The 17,524-nt window shown below is 36.4% G+C and overlaps 1 protein-coding gene across 9 annotated transcripts in view; it reads right to left on the reverse strand.

Moving 5' to 3' along the window:
- The window catches only part of MYCBP2 (MYC binding protein 2), a 224,296-nt gene that overhangs the window by 103,664 nt on the left and 103,108 nt on the right, over positions 1-17,524 (reverse strand). For all 9 annotated transcript variants that reach the window (XM_055121420.1, XM_055121438.1, XM_055121447.1 and 6 more), the window contains 9 exons: positions 14,109-14,330; positions 12,282-12,473; positions 9,692-9,898; positions 8,549-8,680; positions 6,261-6,439; positions 5,386-5,528; positions 3,670-3,770; positions 2,288-2,506; positions 17-242 (listed from right to left, as the gene is read on the reverse strand). In XM_055121420.1, the coding sequence (XP_054977395.1) occupies positions 17-242; positions 2,288-2,506; positions 3,670-3,770; positions 5,386-5,528; positions 6,261-6,439; positions 8,549-8,680; positions 9,692-9,898; positions 12,282-12,473; positions 14,109-14,330 (1,621 nt within the window). The remainder of the gene's footprint in view (positions 1-16; positions 243-2,287; positions 2,507-3,669; positions 3,771-5,385; positions 5,529-6,260; positions 6,440-8,548; positions 8,681-9,691; positions 9,899-12,281; positions 12,474-14,108; positions 14,331-17,524) is intronic.

Here is a 17,524-nt window from a genome sequence, read left to right on the forward strand (position 1 = left end):
AGTAAAAGCTACCTACCCGGCAACACTAAAACCATTGTAGGCCATCCAGAGGATCCTGAAAATTTCTTTAACTCTACCCATGAATTAAGATTTTCATGAACAGATGTCAATTTTGGTCCATATCCTGAATTCTGAATAGTTCTAACAGGAATCATCAAACGGAGGACATCTTCCGACTGTGCAGTACCACACTGAGGGTCAAACTCAATCGTCATCCACCGTACACATTCTGGGAATGTCACCTGGGGGGAATGTGGAAAGGACTCTTGCTTTTGTTAAGGGTTAGACTTTTGCTGTCAATCTAGTTTAGAAAAAGATCATCACACTACAAAGCTGATGCTGTTAAAATGCTGCAAAACTTAACTGCTTAAATAGGATTAGAAATAAAATCATCAGCGGTTCAGTATAAATTGTACCTATTTTGTAAATGTAATACCTACTGTTTTATACCTAGTATTTGGTTGATGCCACATTAATAACAGTAATTCATTAATTATAAGAAATAGGTAAGTCTGTTAATAAGCACTTGATGTGAGAAAAAAATTACAAAGCTTCTTCACTGTCACTGTCATCCTGTTCATCATCAATTTGCTTGAGCAGGCACCAGTAATATCTATATTGTGAGACTTGTTACTGTTTGTGGCATATCGAATACGCCACCGGTAGTTTGGCAGGCTCTGCTCTCTTCTTAAATTTAATTTAACTAAAGCTTCTTAAATTCCATAAGGATTCAGCTATCTGATGTTTTGCAAGGTTACAATGTAATGTTTCTCATTTTGGCGAAAATGAATAGAAGTAGGCAAATAAAAATATAGGACAATAAAATATAAAGATTAATTTTGTTAACAGTGAGAAAATCATTAAAGTATACGATTTTACTCACTCTCAGGTTATTTATCATTCATAACATCTGTTAAAGCTTTCTTTTACAAAAATAATCCCTTAGAATTTCTTAAATCATGAGAACAATCAAGTAAGTATACATACATATACATACAAATATGCTTTATGAAAGTCTAAGTTTACATCTAAGTTTACTAAGTTTTACCCGGCCAACAATTTTATTATGTTAGAGTTGATGGTGACACTAAATTACATGCAATTTTAAGTGTCTTCACATCATGGCAAAAAATTATGTTTTGGCAGTCAAGCTAAGAAGACTGTTAAACAGCAAACTATAAACTGGCTGTATGATTTAATATAAATCTTAAAAAGTTCCTAAGTAAAATATTAATGTAAAAAAATATATAGACTCAAATGCCATAGAAGAGGAAACAAAAGCTCACATTCGCTGTTTTGGAGAACTCTCAAATGTTCTCCATGAAAAATATCAGCAACATAATTTAAAAATCTGGTTTCAATAAACATACACATTATAGAAAGGAAGATAAAAATGGCCCACAAGTTTGATCAAAGTCACATAAATATAAATTAAGGCTTAAATGGGGTTACAGTTTGTCCCACAATTTCTCAAAGCTCCCTAACTTTACCATGTTTTACATTTTGGAGACCAGTAGGGGGAGCTCTACAAATGAGAAGAAAGGGAACAGAGAAAAATCAATCAGAATGTAGGAATCTTGTTTGATTCTAATGTAAACAATTCAAAAAAATAAAATCATTTTTGGGTTTCAATTCAAACAACTACACATGTGCATACTTAATGACAAAAGAACTACTCTTTTTTTTAGTGTGCACATTATAATGTTAATTTTTAGGTCCTTTTACTGTAGGTATAGAATGAAAATATGCAAATGGGTTTTAAAACAATACAGGAACAGACAAAGTGGGTATGAATAAAGAAGCAAATAAAGCAAGTTTAAAACATGCTCACAACTGTTGACTTGGAGATCATCAAAAAATGAAGCACACTGTACCAGACTGTCTATTCATATATTTACTACTTTTTAAACTAAATATTATGGGCCTCTAGCCCAAAGGATTTTGCATGCAGGATCCCTAGATTTGATCACCAGCACCACAGTCTCCTGAGCACTGCAGGAACCTCTCAGGTACCACCAGGTGTGATTACCAAAACAAAAAGAAAAAAAGGTAAATATTTTACAAGCACATAAGACTTACTAGGTAAGTTTTAACTAGGTAAGTTCATCTCAATTTACATGATACAATTTTTGAAAGGCATTTGAACACTATACTAACTTTACATCACACATTTCATTTTGATCTGCCTACAAAGTATTCTTTAAGGTATCATTATAAAGTAAAATGTCACTTTTAGCACATTAAACCAAGTTTTCAATTTAAATTATTCTCCGGAATTTGCGCCTACCTTGTAGTGCATCACACAAGCAGGTTTATAGGGGTGTTCACTCTCAATGACGGCGTAGTGATTAGAGGTTGTACAGGCAGAGAGGCCTTGCTCAGGCTGGTTTCCTGTGGTGCTATCTGTTGACTGATTAGGATTGAATGCAGGGGGTGCATACTTCTGATTCAGGATGGCAACCGAGGGAAGCAACTGTTGTACAAGACCAAACACTTCTACAGCCACCTAATATAAAAAGATGATTAAATGAGATAATGAATATGAAAACTGCTTTAAAATTTTTACTGTAAGTGGTGATAATTATTAAGAATTTCCTCCTAAATAATTTTTTCCTAGCTAAGTTTTTTGTTCAACGAGAAATTTGTTTCATAGAAGAAGTTTACCTTAGGTGCCTTAGACATTACACAAAAGTGAAATTTATCAGCTACACAGGTGGGGTGAGGGACTGGAGGGGTGGGGGGGGGTGGAGGGGAGGTTTACTGTGGTTCTTGGTGGTGGAATTTGTGCACTGGTGAAGGGATGGGTGTTCAAGCATTATATAACTGAGACTTAAGCCTGAAAGCTTTGTAACTTTCCACGTGGTGATTCAATAAAAAATAAAATAAAATAAAATAAAAATACAAAAAAAAAGTGTTCATATAAGGAAAAAAAAATCCTAGAATGGGGTCTGGAGAGATAGTACAGCAGGGAGGGTGCATGCCTTGCATGCACCAGACCTAATTTGATCCCTTGGCATCCCACATGGTACCCTGAGCCCTCCAGGAGTGACCCCTGAACACAGAGAGGAGTAAACTGAGGGTCAGAGAGCCCAATAAGCTGAGTGCATGCTTTGCATGAGGGAAGCCTGGGCTCAATTCCCAATACCACATGGTTCCCCCTATGCATCTGCATGAACGATCCTCAAGTGCAGAAATGAAATAAATCCTGAATACCAGTAAGTATGGCCCAAAAGTTAATATGTGTGTACACACACACTTAACACACATTCATACGCACATGTACATATATAACAAGTAAGCACAGCAATTCAATATACAATAGTAACTACAGGAAGGTTACTGCCTCTTCATATTAACCAGTCCTTTCTATAATCTGACCCCCATAGTACTAAAATAGTACTGTTGGAGGAAAAAACAGTGTCTAAACAGTGTATTTTAAGAGAACATTTGAGGGTCAGAGAGATAGTACAGAAGCTAAGGTGCTTGCATTGCATATGGTAGCTTGAGCTTGAATCCTGTCACCTTATAGGATTCTCCGAGCCCACCATGAGTGATCCCTGAGTGCAAAGCCAGGAGTAAGCCCTAAGCACAGCCAGTGTGTAGCCTCAGAGCTAAATAAAGAGACGGGGGGGGGGGGGAATTCCCATTCTCAATTACATAATTACATACCTTGGGAATAGCGGCAGCTACTGGTCCAATGTAAGCTATAATAAGGGGGAGCAGCATGGAAAACAGACTGGACGAACTAAGCAGTTCTGGAATGTCATCAGCTTAAAAAGGAATTAAAAATAGAGTTAGAAGGTGATTTCCTTGTAATATATTATGCTATATTAAATCTATATTCTATTATTGAGTAAAATTATAGTTGCTATTATATGACTGCTTAAAAAAACACACGATTCTAAGGGCTCCATTTACATGTGCTATTTCAATTAATCCTCACAGTAACAATTTTATCATTCCTAATTAAAAAAACAACATTATTTTGGGTGATACCCAGCAGAGTTCAGGGGTTTTTCCTCACTGTATGCTTGGGGAATCATTTGTGGTGCTAGAGACTTAACTGGGGTGGGCAACATGCAAGATAAGGACCCTTACTCCACCACCTTGTGCTATTTCTCTTTGATGGGAAATTAAGGCCCTTATGTAGAAGTATCTTACCAAAAATCAGATACCTGTAGTACGGTGAAAACAGGATTAGAAGTTAGAGCAACATGTGGCACCATATGCTATTTTCTGTATGACATTAGGAAAATCAATCTACACGTGCCTCAGCTTACTCAGCAAAGAGAAGGTAATTACTTATTTCCTTCATTGGTTTCTGTTCAAACTAAATGAGTTAAAAAAAAAACTGCCTGCAAAATATTAACTACTCCAAAATATCTGTTACTTAGGAGAGGGCCTTGCTCTCCTAAAATACATGAATGTGATGCTGAGAGGATAAATTGAGTCTGGATTATGAAGATCTTTATTTTAAGCAAGTTTCCCAAGTGATTATAATGTACAACTAGGCTTAAGAATAAATACTTGGGGTGGGCAAAAGTGAATGTTGATATAATATAATTCTGTTGCAAGTGGACGATTACTAGATAACTCAAGGAAGAATGAGGAGAAGGAGGTAGATTTTTAGAATACTATTCATCAACTGAAAAGAAAGTGTGTGCTTCTTTCATGGCATCCTAAACTAGAGGAAAACAGAAGAGAATGTAAATAGTAGATTTCCAAATTTATTTGGGAAAATTTATTTAGCACATAATTTATACAACATCTTCTGGATTTATATAAAATCCAGAAGATGTTCTGGGCTGCCCAGATCTTTGAGCAAATGGTGATACCATTACTGGAAATGGAATATATGGAAAAAAGAACAGCTGTGAATAACAAAGTAAAATGCTTTTGACGACTGAATAAGATTAAAACCAAAATTGTTTAACCAGAAGTTTTTCTCTTACTGTAAGTTTAATTAGGATCAGATTATTGTTTATACACATTTTAAGAACAAAATGTGAACTGGAGTATGAAGAAGAAGGCTGATCCAACATTCCAACATGAAGCTATGCATGTGCATAACTGATCTAGGATTCTAGAAGATGGTCCCTCTTTTAATAAGCAGGGGGGAAGAAAGAAAATACAGACTTTAAAGTAAGACCAGAGAGAGAATATAGGAAGTACAGCCCATACTTTGCATTTGGCTGACCTGGGCTTTACCCTTAGCACCACATGGTTCTCTGAGCTGCCAGGGTCACTGCTAACCACAGTTGGAAGAGGAATCACGCCTAGCACTGCTAGATATGCACCCCCCACACACACACACCTCTCTCCCTCTCCCTCTCTCTCTCTCGCTCTCTCTCTCTTAAATAGGACATTTAAGAAGGAAAGCCTTACCATCCACAGCAAGGGCACGGTGTAAGAGGTCTTTTGCAGCTCGAACAACAGTGCTTACCACAGACAGAGCTCGGCTACAATTTTTATCTTCTTCATTGGCTTTACTCAGAAGTTGGGATTGTAAATCTCCATCAAATTCACTCCTATGAGATGAGAAACAGCACATGAGACTCATGGGAAGAAAAACATGATCAAAGTCTCGGATCATATATCCAGACCACAGTTCCTACTTAAAGTTTAAAAAAAAAATTAAAGGTAAATAAAAGTAAATATGTAACTATGAAATTTTAAGTGGTGATAGGGCTTTGAAGAAGAAAAGCAGACAAGGGCATAAAGTTACTTAAATAAGGCCAAGGAGAATTTACCATAGAGGCTGATATTTAAAGAAATGCCTGAAATTGTTCAACAGAGACAAACAAACAAACAATGAAAATAAGTGTGCTGAGATGAAAGAAGAAAGAGTATATGGGCTGGAAAGAATAGACAGATAGAAAGAATAGAGAATGTAAAGGAAGAAGAACTTGTAAGGTGAGACGAAAGGCTGACATAATAGCTACTCAGGTGGAGGGACCGTGGCGTGAACTAGACTATTAGTGGTGGAAGTGGTAGAAAAGACAGATTTGGGACATTTTCAAAGTACAGATGCAGGGCTTGGCCAACTAGAGATAAAATGTGAGAAGGGAAAAAAAAAAGGGTTAGGAAGAACTCCAAGAGGTTGAGCTAAAGTGAACTGTGTTTTAAACTAAGATGTCTTGAATCCTATCTCTCCACTCCCCATCCCAACACATTTAAAAGCATTCACCATTATAGTTAACACAATTTATATAATTCAATAAATAACACTTCTATGAATGAGCTCAAGGAGGTACACCCACCTGTAATAGAGGATCTGTGGAATCTGTCCCCTGGTTTGGTTGGTGCCGTTACTGCTCAGGCTGCAAGTGCTAAATGTAAAGGTCACTCCATCAGGGCACTGCACTGTGGTCATCCCTCCATCTCCATTGGCTGTACGGCTTCCGTAGTTCCTCAGGCGCACAGCGTATTTAACATTTTCCTAAACAAAAAGGTGCAAAAACCCATTTCTATTCATTCCCAATGCGGAGGGGATATCCAAAAAGGATGTTCCAGCAGCAAAAATAGGCAAATATGTTGATTCCTTATCATACTTATAAACTATTTGGTTGAGATATTTAATGATTCAAACTGAATGATTAACTTCTTGACATTTAGTATTTGATGGAAATGCCCATAGCAATTTGACTTAATTATGAAAATGACTTCGTAAGTACCATTATTACCCAACTTACAAATAAGAAATGCGAGAAGCACAGAGAAGTTGAGGAGCTTGTTCTAAGAACGACAGTAGTGATAGAGCCATAATTTGATTTAGGCAATCAATATGACTTCAGTTTCTGCTTTTAACCACATTGTTGAGTATTAGTCATAGTAAAAAATTTTAATGAGAAAGCTAAAAATTTTCTTAGATAACCTTTACATTGGGGGTGGGGAGGGCCCACACCTAGTGGAGTTGAGATCCTATTCTTGGCTCCATACTCAGGAACGTGACCCTGGCAGTATTCAGGGAACCACCTGGACTGCCAGGATTCAAATTAGGGCTGCATGCAAGAGAAGCACCCTAGTTCCTGTACAATCTCTCTGGCACCACTTTACAGTTTTTTAAATAATTTTAAGTAGGTAAAAATGAAAAAAAAAAGAAGCTAACCAATTATATATATTTTTATTTTAAGAGAAATTCAGGTAGATAGAAGTAGGGAAAATACACTTTTTAAAAGGTGGTGCAAAATAAGATGCAGTTGCACAGAAAATGTAAGGCTAGAAACTATCATGCTAAGTGAAATGAGTCAGAAAGAGAGGGACAGACATAGAAGGACTGCACTCATTTGTGAAGTATAGAAGAACATAACATGAGGCTGACACCCAAGGACAGTAGATACAAAGGCCAGGAGGACGGCCCCATAGCTGGAAGCCTGCTTCATGAGTTGAGGGGAGAAGGGATCCCTAAGAAAATGATGGCTGGAAGAATCAGTCGGGATGGGAGATGTGTGCCATAAGTAGATAATGGAACAAACATGATGACCTCTCAGTGTCTGTGTTGCAAGCCATAATGCCCCAAAGTGGAGAGAGAGTATGGGGAATATTGTCTGCCATGGAGGAAGGGGGAGAGTGGGAAAGGGGGGTATACCCAGGATATTGGTGGTGGGGAATGTGCACTGGTGGAGGGATGGGTGTTTAATCATTGTGAGATTCTAACCCAAACATGAAATCTTGTAACTATCTCACAGTGATTCAATAATATTTTTTTAAAAAAGTAAGGCTTGATAACCAGTACATATCATATGACTGATACATATCGACTTCATGATGAAGGCTTTACTAGTTTTTCAGACTTATTCTCATTTTTAGAAATTCAGTTTAGATAAGCCTCTGATGAATTTATCTTGTCCAAAATTCTATAACAAAAACTACTGTGGCTACACTGTTCAATTAGTACTAACTTTAATACTGGGTAAAATTAGTCTCATTAAATATTTATTGTCAAACACTTAAAGGTACATAAAGTAGCAACTTTAATATTGTAAAGAACACTATCTGTAAAGACCACTTATTTTAAAAATGAATTTTGGTACAATGAAAGAAACACACTAAGATTCAATGAATTAAGTATTTTATAGGAATTAAAATTCCTTATCTATAAATAAATCTCAGTAATAAGGTGAGGACACGCCCAAAGTCAGAGAGTACATATGTGTATAGGCAGGTATCTAAAGTTAGGCATACTGTTCAGCTCTAAAACCTACTGCTAGTGTTCATTGCAATTAATTTTGAGAGATTTTCTGCAAAATAGAATGCAACTCAGTTGAATTATCAGTAATATGGCAACTAATCCTACATAAAAGAATATTTTTTTACATTTTAAAAAGTGTATACCTATTTGTAAAAGAAATACAGCCTGGCATGCTACCTGTGGCATACTCGATATGCCAAAACAGAAATAACGATGGTCCTCATTTGAAAGAGCCCTCAATATGCCATCGGGCTACAGTAGCATGTAACAGGGATGAATGGAGCTGTTACTGGCGCCTGCTCGGGCAAATTGATGAACAATGGGATGACAGTGACAGTGCTACATAATTTTAATTACCTTTAAAGGAACAACTTTGTCCAGTCTGATCTCAGCTATGTCACTGGGTGAATCATCTGTCGTATAGGTTCCTTTGACTAACTCTAGAGATGTCCATCTGTGAGAATGAGCTGAATCTCCTGAATGTTCACTCTAGTGGAAAAAAAAAAAACCACCATGCTCTTAATTTTACTGCATACACAACTCTGACTTATAATTAATGATCATTTTTCAACAGCCATATTTACTTGCATATAAAATTAGCCATCAGCATTTTCCTAAAAATACTAAAGAAAAATACACCTAGTACTTTATTTACTTTGATCTGATTTCCTGTAGAGTCCATTACACAGACAATATAAAAAGATATTTATCACATAATGAATGCCTTAAAGTCATTTCTTCTTAAGAAGAATGCTATATCTATTACAGAGATTAATAAAGTAAGAAAAATTATTTAAATCAGTTGCTCAAAAGAACTGAGTAAGAGTGACTGCTATTTAGAAATTATTTACCAGCTACCTACCTTTTCCGTTGTAGTAAAAATTTTGAAAACTTTTATACTTGAAATAATTTAGAGAATAAAGATGTAAGAAAACTGATCAATAATGTCTTTACAAAGAATCAATCATTTACAATCGATGAAAAAACTAAATCACTAATCCAGAAAATATCATCATGGTACTTTTTTGGGGGATGGGGGGCCTCCACAGCTAGTAATGCTAAGGGACTACTCCCAGCAATGAGCTCAAAGAGGGGTGACACTTGCAATGGTTTTCAGAGGACTATGTGGTGCCAGGATCAAACTGTGGCCTCTCACATGCAAAGCATATGCTCTAGCCCTTTGCACAATCTCCCAGGTCTGAATATTGCTTTGGTTGGGAAAAAAAAAATCAGTTAAAAGTAAAAAAACCTACTCAAAATCTGTAACTAGAGGTTTAAGTATCTAAGTTCTAATCTTCTCCTTCGAATTTTTCCTGGAAGTACAAAAATTATAAGGCAGGAGTAATTATAAATGGTTTATAAGCAAACGTGTAGAATCGCTCTCTTTCCATTTCTTTAATGTCATCAACTTCTGAGAGGTCTGCAAAACCATCAAGGTTTAGAACATCGTAAGATAGTTAAGTCCTGACACCCAATCCACACAGCAAGAGTGAGACTTACATCATCAACCAACACTTCCAATTCATACTCATGAATGCCACCTCCTCCATAGACAGAGAAACCAACCACAACTATTCCAGGCTTGTCTACTGAAAAACAGATGGCATCAGGGGACCCATTTCCAGTGTTCCAACTTCGTCCCTGACTTGTTTTTGTGAACCGGTTAGCACTGGCTTTTACAGAGTGAAGAGAATTAAGTCCGTCAACCTATGAACAAAAATAGTAACATCATCAGTTTGGATCTGAATGCTAACAACACATCTTAAACAAGCTATCTAGAGGCTTCTGAGGAGTTGAATAAAATAACCTAACTTAACAAGTGGGTTGAAAGCTTCCTAAAGTTACATTATAGTAAAAGATTAATCATCAATAAGACTATATTTTATCATTTTAAATTCACACAATAAATATCACTTCCAGTATCTTCTTTAGTGTTATTACACTATATACTTCATTTGCTTTAAGTGTAAGAACATAAACTTGTATACTGCAACAGTTCTAACATAAATGAATTATTATTTGAAATGAGACATCAACAATTTTATCAATATTCTATAGACACTAGCTTCTTAAACTACTGATTGCAACACCATATGGGGTTTCTATTTTCAAAAAATGTTTGGTTTGAGGCCTATTTTGTACACCTGTATACTCAAATGGTAAAAAATTTCTAGGGGCTAGGGGTCACAAATGGGAACAGTTAAGGGGTCACAAGTGGGAACAGTTAAAGAAGTCCTGCTGTACAGTAATAAGTTTTGAACTATACTACATAGAGATGTAGGAATTCTATCTCATTTGAAAACCAAAGTGTCTTAAGTTTATATACTATGAATGTATACAGTGATGGCATAACAACATTCAACATTAAAAAATAAAACATCTCGCTAATTACAGACTTTCATTAGTCAGGATTAGAGATTTTATTTTGCTTGGAATTTTTTTTTATTATAGAGCTCACACCTGATCAGAGTTGGCTACAAAAAAAAACACGAAGTTTATAATTCTAGTAAGAATTACAAACCACTCTAGGAAATAATATGGATATCTTATCCCAACCTCAGGAGCTCTCAAGGTTATATATTAGGCAACTTGCAATTGTAGGCATTAGTTTTTATCAGAAAGAAAAGCAAGTATACAGGGGATAAAATAGACATTAACTTGCTGATGGGGATGTTGTTATTATAGACTTTTTCTTTGAGTACCCAGTACAGTACAGTAGAGAAGAGGACCAGTATCACAGGCTTAATAAATACGGCGGGGGGGGGGGGGATTAAAATTTTCTGGCAAGAATTTCAATGGTCTCCTGGGCCAAAATCACAGCTAACTGGAAGTAAGAAGTTCTTGGTGGGACTAGATATTAAAACTGGCTCAGGTGCATGCAATCCCTATGAAATTCTAAAGGCTAACCTGCCCCTATGTATTATCAGTGAGCGTTGACCAGAGAGGTCAATACAGAGAAGTATTGTAAAGTAAGTCTACAAGCAAGAAAAAGCAGAGACTAGCAAGGACCAAAGTGAAATGGAGAAAAGAAGTTCCTTGGCAAGAAATGGAGGTCTGGGGCTAGTACATACAGACTAATTATGAAACAGATTTACAATGGTGGAGATCACATAATGACATGGTTTCTAAAACCAATCTACTGGCTGTTATGGAAGGGGAATGGAAATAGTAGAAAACCTCAAAGACAGTAAAAAATAATGTTTCCTTGCAAAGTATAAAGGTACTTTAAATTGTTTTAATGTGGCTTTACCAGATTGGAGAGACAGTTCAAGGGGTGGAGCGCATGCTTTTCATGCAGGAGGCCTCGGTTAGATCCTGGCACTATCTCCGGAGCACCACTAGGTATAACCCAAGCACACATCTAGTAGTACTCACTGAGCACTGAGGGGTATGGCCCCCAACACACACAGACACACAGAAACTCCACCCCCCCAACAACAGAACAATACAAAACAAAGAACTAGTTTTCTCAAACATAATTTTTGATCCTTTACAAACTTTATAATGGCTTTAAAACAAAATAGTTGTACTTAATGCCACCAAACTGCACACATAAACATTTCATAATGATGAATTTTATATTATTCATATTTTACTACATTTAACAAACAGACACAGGTAAGATAAAAATTATTATTCCCATTGTATGTGAGTAACTAGGATTAAGTACATGGGCAGAGGGTTAAGATGTAAAGCTCTAATTTATTATTATAAACACACTGCATGTTTATTATTAGTAATCCTACTTGTTCAATATTACTCATTACCCAGCAATGTGAACCATTTTTGCTTTTTTGGGGACATGGCAGTGGAGTTGTGCGGTGGGGCAGATAAGAAAACATATACTTTGCATCATCCTGGGTAACCTGGGAAGAGAGAGGAAATAAATAGAGAGAAGAAAAACAAGGACGGGCAAAAACATAAAAAGTGCTAAAATAAGACAGCTCAGCTTGAAGTTCTTTCAAAAGGAAAAGAAAAGAAACCACAACGGGATTGAAATTAGGCAAAAAGAAAAAAAAATCTATGGAGAGGAACTATGTGGAAGTTTTAGAGGTGTGTGACGATCTGATCCCAAATGGGGGCTTGTTACCTCAGACCCCAGGGCAGAGGCTGTCAGCTCACTGACGATGCTGGCCAGCAGCCCGCAGGTGTTAGACACCAGGTGGGGTGAGAAGAGTTCATTTTCCCTCCTCAGGCTGTTCCTGACTGGAAGCACAACGATCACCAGCATTTTTTCTAAAACTTCCCGGAAGCTTGTCATCCCTGAGATATTCTCTTCACTCTGTGATAGAGAAAACAAACAGTTCAAAGACACTGCTTCATTTTCCTGCGTCACACTCAGTTGCAAATCTAGTTTTCCTAGATGACACCCGAAAATTCAGAAGAGCCAATAAATCCAGCCTGTGATGTGTGAGTCAGTACTATCTACTTTTCACTTGGGAAGTTCTTTTTTATTAATCTTTTCATCATGAAGTCTACCACACATGCTCAAGGCATTTGCAACTTTATTAGTTTTAGTTTTGATGATTTTCACTTACCTTTTTTAATATCTTAATAATACTGCTATATGATTGAAAAAGCTCCTTATGTTTAAAGGTGTTTTTTTTTTTTTTTCGGGTCATACCCAGCGATGCACAGGGGTTACTCCCGGCTCTACACTCAGGAATTACTCCTGGTGGTGCTGGGGGACCATATGGGATGCTGGGAATCGAACTCGAGCCGGCTGCATGAAAGGCAAACGCTCTACCCGCTGTGTTATCACTCCAGCCCCTAGAGGTTTTTTTTTTCCTTAAGGGAGATTCCAGTTAGAGATTTGAGGGGAACTATTTGCTATATATAGTAGCCAGTGATAAGCAAGAAAATTCTTAAAAAAGACTTAAATTTATACTTCTTATGATATAACTTATATAATGTTCACCAGATTTCACAGAGTCACAAAATAACTATAAGGAAAAGAGTCTGTTCCCAAGACAAATCATAAATTCAAATGGATGAACTTTCAATTCACAGAGAAAAGCAACTTTTTAGTTAAAATCAGCATGAATATTATTAGAGGCGAGACTAGTACAAGGAACATTATATGTCTAAAACTGAACTATCAATAACTTTGTAAATCTTAGTTCTTTAAATAATAATTAATTAAAATATTAAATTGAAACTTTCCCCCCACTTACGTTCTTAAATCCCTTATATTTACTTTTATTTTTGGCTTTTTGGGTCACACCTGGCGATGCACAGGGGTTACTTCTGGCTCTGCACTTAAGAATTACTCCTGGTAGTGCTTGGGGACCATATGGGATGCTTGGGATGGAATCCAGGTCCGTTGCATGCAAGGCAAACGCCCTACCCCATTGTTCTATAGCTCCAGGCCCCTACTTTTATTATTTTTACTGAGATCCTAAAGAGGTACTAGGTAATTGTGCCAATTTTCTTCCTGTTTTGCTCTTATCTTTTTCAGTTTCTCTGTCATTGATCGGTCTCTTAATTTTTGTGGAAAATTTTTGTGGAAAAACTAGTATTTTTTCTACTCTTTATTGGCTTTTCAAAAAATACTTTTCCTCACATAAAATTATACTTTAAAAAAGAATTTATTTCCCTGGTAATCTAAAATATTGTATTATTATATAAAATACTGCTTGCATATCTGCAACTTACTTTCAAATGAGAAAAAAAAAAGGAATTTACTGCATAATTCTCTCACTTATTATAGCTTAGGAACAGCTTGATATGAAATTTTAAAAGAAAATTGCTCATTTACTGGTAAACATGAACAACTTTTTTCTCTTAATTTTAGTTCTTAAAGTGAAATATAATTATTTGATAAATTTGCTGATTCACAAGAATCAGGAAGATAAATGTACCTGCATTCTTTTGTTGTTGTTGTTCAAAAGAAAGAGTATTTAAAAAGAAAATCTACCTGGCTGAGTTTTTCCATCTGTGCTACCAAAAGGGGAAAACGATGAACCAGAGTTGAATCATTCTCTGTGCTAACTTGTTTAACAATTGATCGAAGAAGTACTTCTCCATCATATGCAATTGGAAATATAGAAGTCAGCTTAACAGAAGTGTGACAAAGAGCCGACATAACAGCAGCAAGCAGTCGGCTACTTGATGTCTTGAAGTTTGCTTCTTGGATATCCTTTAAAAAAAAAACAACACATAACCACAAAAAATACTGCATTAGTTACCAGTCAAGTTTCTAGGTTATGTAGTAGGTAAACAAACTTAAATCATGCCAAAATTCTCTAGCATTCATTTTTTTCTGTGATGGTATAACACCACACTAGTATTTTTAAAAACAAGTATTTTGACCCAGTGAAGATTAGGAAAATTCAGTCTCCCAGTCTTAAAATTGAATTTTATACCCCCACCCCACAAGGTTTTTGTGCCATACCCAGCAATGCTCAGGAGTCACTCCTGGCTCTGTACTCAGGAATTACTCCTGGCAGTGAGTGCTTGGGGGAACAATGTAGGATGCCAGGGATCGAACCTGGGTCGGCCACATGCAAGACGAGTGCCTTAACCACTATATTATCTCTCTCGCCCCAAATTTATGTATTTTCAATTTGTCATAATTATGGTACTCCCTAGCAACTATTCTCAAGGATATCAAAAAGACCTAAGTTAGTATTATATTGGAGGTATTTCCAATAACAAGTATTGAAGCTACTTTACTCAAATTATTTAAGCTGTAATTTTGTGCTACTACTATTTCACTAATGTTGACTTGGCATAATTTTAATATGTTAATATCATTATTTTACAAAGGTCACAAAATGGTGTCAAAACATTACACAATTTATTTAGAAAAATTGGTATTATACTTGTAATACATTTAAAACAAAGTATTAAAAATTCAACACAGCAATCCTAATCACAAAAATCATGTACATATTACTTAGCATAACAATATTTATGTGAAACAAGGCTAAAAGTACAATATTCTCTGTAGCACTGCACTTTCATCCCTTTGTTCAATGATTTGCTCGAATGGGCACCAATAACATCTCCATTTTGAGAATTGTTGTTACTGTTTTTGGCATATGGAATACACCCCGGGTAGCTTGCTAGGCTCTGCGGTGCGGGCGGGATGCTCTCGGTAGCTTGCCAGGCTCTCCCAGAGGGATGGAGGAATCGAACCCGGGTCGGCTGCGTTCAAGGCAAACGCCCTACCTGCTGTGCTACTGCTCCAGCCCACAATATTCTCGATTATATTAAATTAATGTTAATGTGAGTTCTTTTGGCAGTAAAGCAAAAAAATCTTATCTTACTAAGCAGTTAAAAGACTATCAAGTTATGAATTCGTCCTGACAATAATCTTGTTCCAGAAATCTGAGTGGAAAAGATCTACTATATGGCAATAGATGAGCCCAGAGGACATTATGCTAAATGAAACAGATTCAAAGAAAAACACTGTAGGACTCTATTTTTATGAGTTATCTATCTAAATTAGTCAAATGTAGAGAGGCAGCATGCATTGCTTCCAGGGACTGGGTTAGGAAATTCGATGTTTAATTTTGATTACAAAATGAATACATGCTAAACATCTGCTGTATAACATAGTACCTATACTCAAGACATTAAAATTTCTTAAGAGGCAGATCTCATACTATCTTACCACAGTGAAATAAATACCATTTATATGTAAAAAGATATAAATTCATCATGCAAATAGCTATGAAATAATAAAAGAAGAGGAAAGGGAAGAAACAAGGCACAATATAACACAAAAACAAGAAGCTTGTTCAGATGTGGTAAATGGAATGCTTTTCAACCACCTGAGACTGTCCTGGTGACAGTGAGTTGGGTGTGAGGAGAGGGTTTGACCTTCCAGTACATGGTGAACAGACTCCTGAGCTTTGGAAGCAATCACTGTTTCATCATTAAGTTTGATGCCAACCATAGATTTGGGAGTTTTTTTTTTTGTTGGTTTCTGGGCCACACGTCACAGTGCTCAGGCCTGCTTATTCCTGATTCTATACTAGGGAAATGCTTCTGGTGGGTTTAGGGGACCATACAGAGTGTTGGGGATTGAACCTGGGCTGGCCGTGTGCATAATGGTACCTTACCAATTGCTCTACTGCTCCAGCCCCTAATCACAGATTATTCAATAAATATCACTGAGCAGATTAAGGAAGTTTCTTTAAATCCTGTTCACTGAGTTTTTACTACTGACCAAATGAAATTATATCAAATGCTTTTTCTTTATTTATTGAAAGGACTGTGGAATTTTGCCTTTCTCTTCAGCTAATAAATATGGTTAATTTTTGGGGAGGGGGTACATACTTAAAGGGGCTCAAGGAATACTACTGATTTTACACCTTTCTTCTTTGCTAGTATAATAATAATGATAACAATCATCTAAATGTATAAATTTTGTCTAAACTCAGCATTAATTCATCTAATAAATTTTGAACTAATATAATTTCAAGTACAATAATTTTAAATTTATTTTAGAATTACTTGATTCACTCATTATTTAGAAGTGTCATAATTTTCTAGTTATTTTTTTATATACTTTATTCACTATGGTCTGAAAAACTTTTCTTTTAGATTTCAATCTATAAAGACTTACATGATCTTTATAGATTCTCTATCTATAAGATAACATTCTCATAAGATAACTCATAACATTCTCTATCTTATGGCTTAGCATATGACTTATCTTAGTGACCAATGTTATTAAAAAAGAACATAGTGAGTTAAATATAAATGATTTATAAATGTCATTTAGGCTAAGATGTCTGGAAGTATTCAATGTGCTTTATCTTTACTCATTTATTTTGGAGGGGGCGGAGTCTACACCTGAAAATGCTCAGGGGTTACTCCAGGATCTGGGCTCAAGAATTACTCCTGGCAGAGCTCATGAGACCATATGGGAAACTGGGGATCAAACCCAGGTCAGTTTGGCAAACACTCTACCTGCTGTACTATCGCTCCAGCATTCTCCCCCCACCTTTTTTTTTTTTTTGCATTTTTTGGGTCACACCTGGGGATGCTCAGGGGTTACTCCTGGCTTTGCACTCAAAAAGTACTCCTGGTGGTGCTCAGGGGACCATGTGGGATGCTGAGAATCAAACCCGGGTCAGCCTTGTTCAAGGCAAACACCCTACCCGCTGCACTATCGTTCCAGCCCCTCATTTTTTTAAAATCTAGCTGTTTTAATAATTACTAAGTGCAGGGTTAAACTGTAAATCTGCATATTTCTCTCTTAAGTCCTGTCATTTATTTTTGCTCTAGTGTTCCGAAACTGCGATTTGGGCATAAATATTTAGGAAAGTGTGGTATCCTCAAGAGTAAATGAACAGAGGGCCAGAGCAGTAGTCTAGGAGG

The sequence above is a fragment of the Sorex araneus genome, chromosome 1 (genome assembly GCF_027595985.1).
Source record: "Sorex araneus isolate mSorAra2 chromosome 1, mSorAra2.pri, whole genome shotgun sequence".
Lineage (NCBI taxonomy): Eukaryota > Metazoa > Chordata > Mammalia > Eulipotyphla > Soricidae > Sorex > Sorex araneus.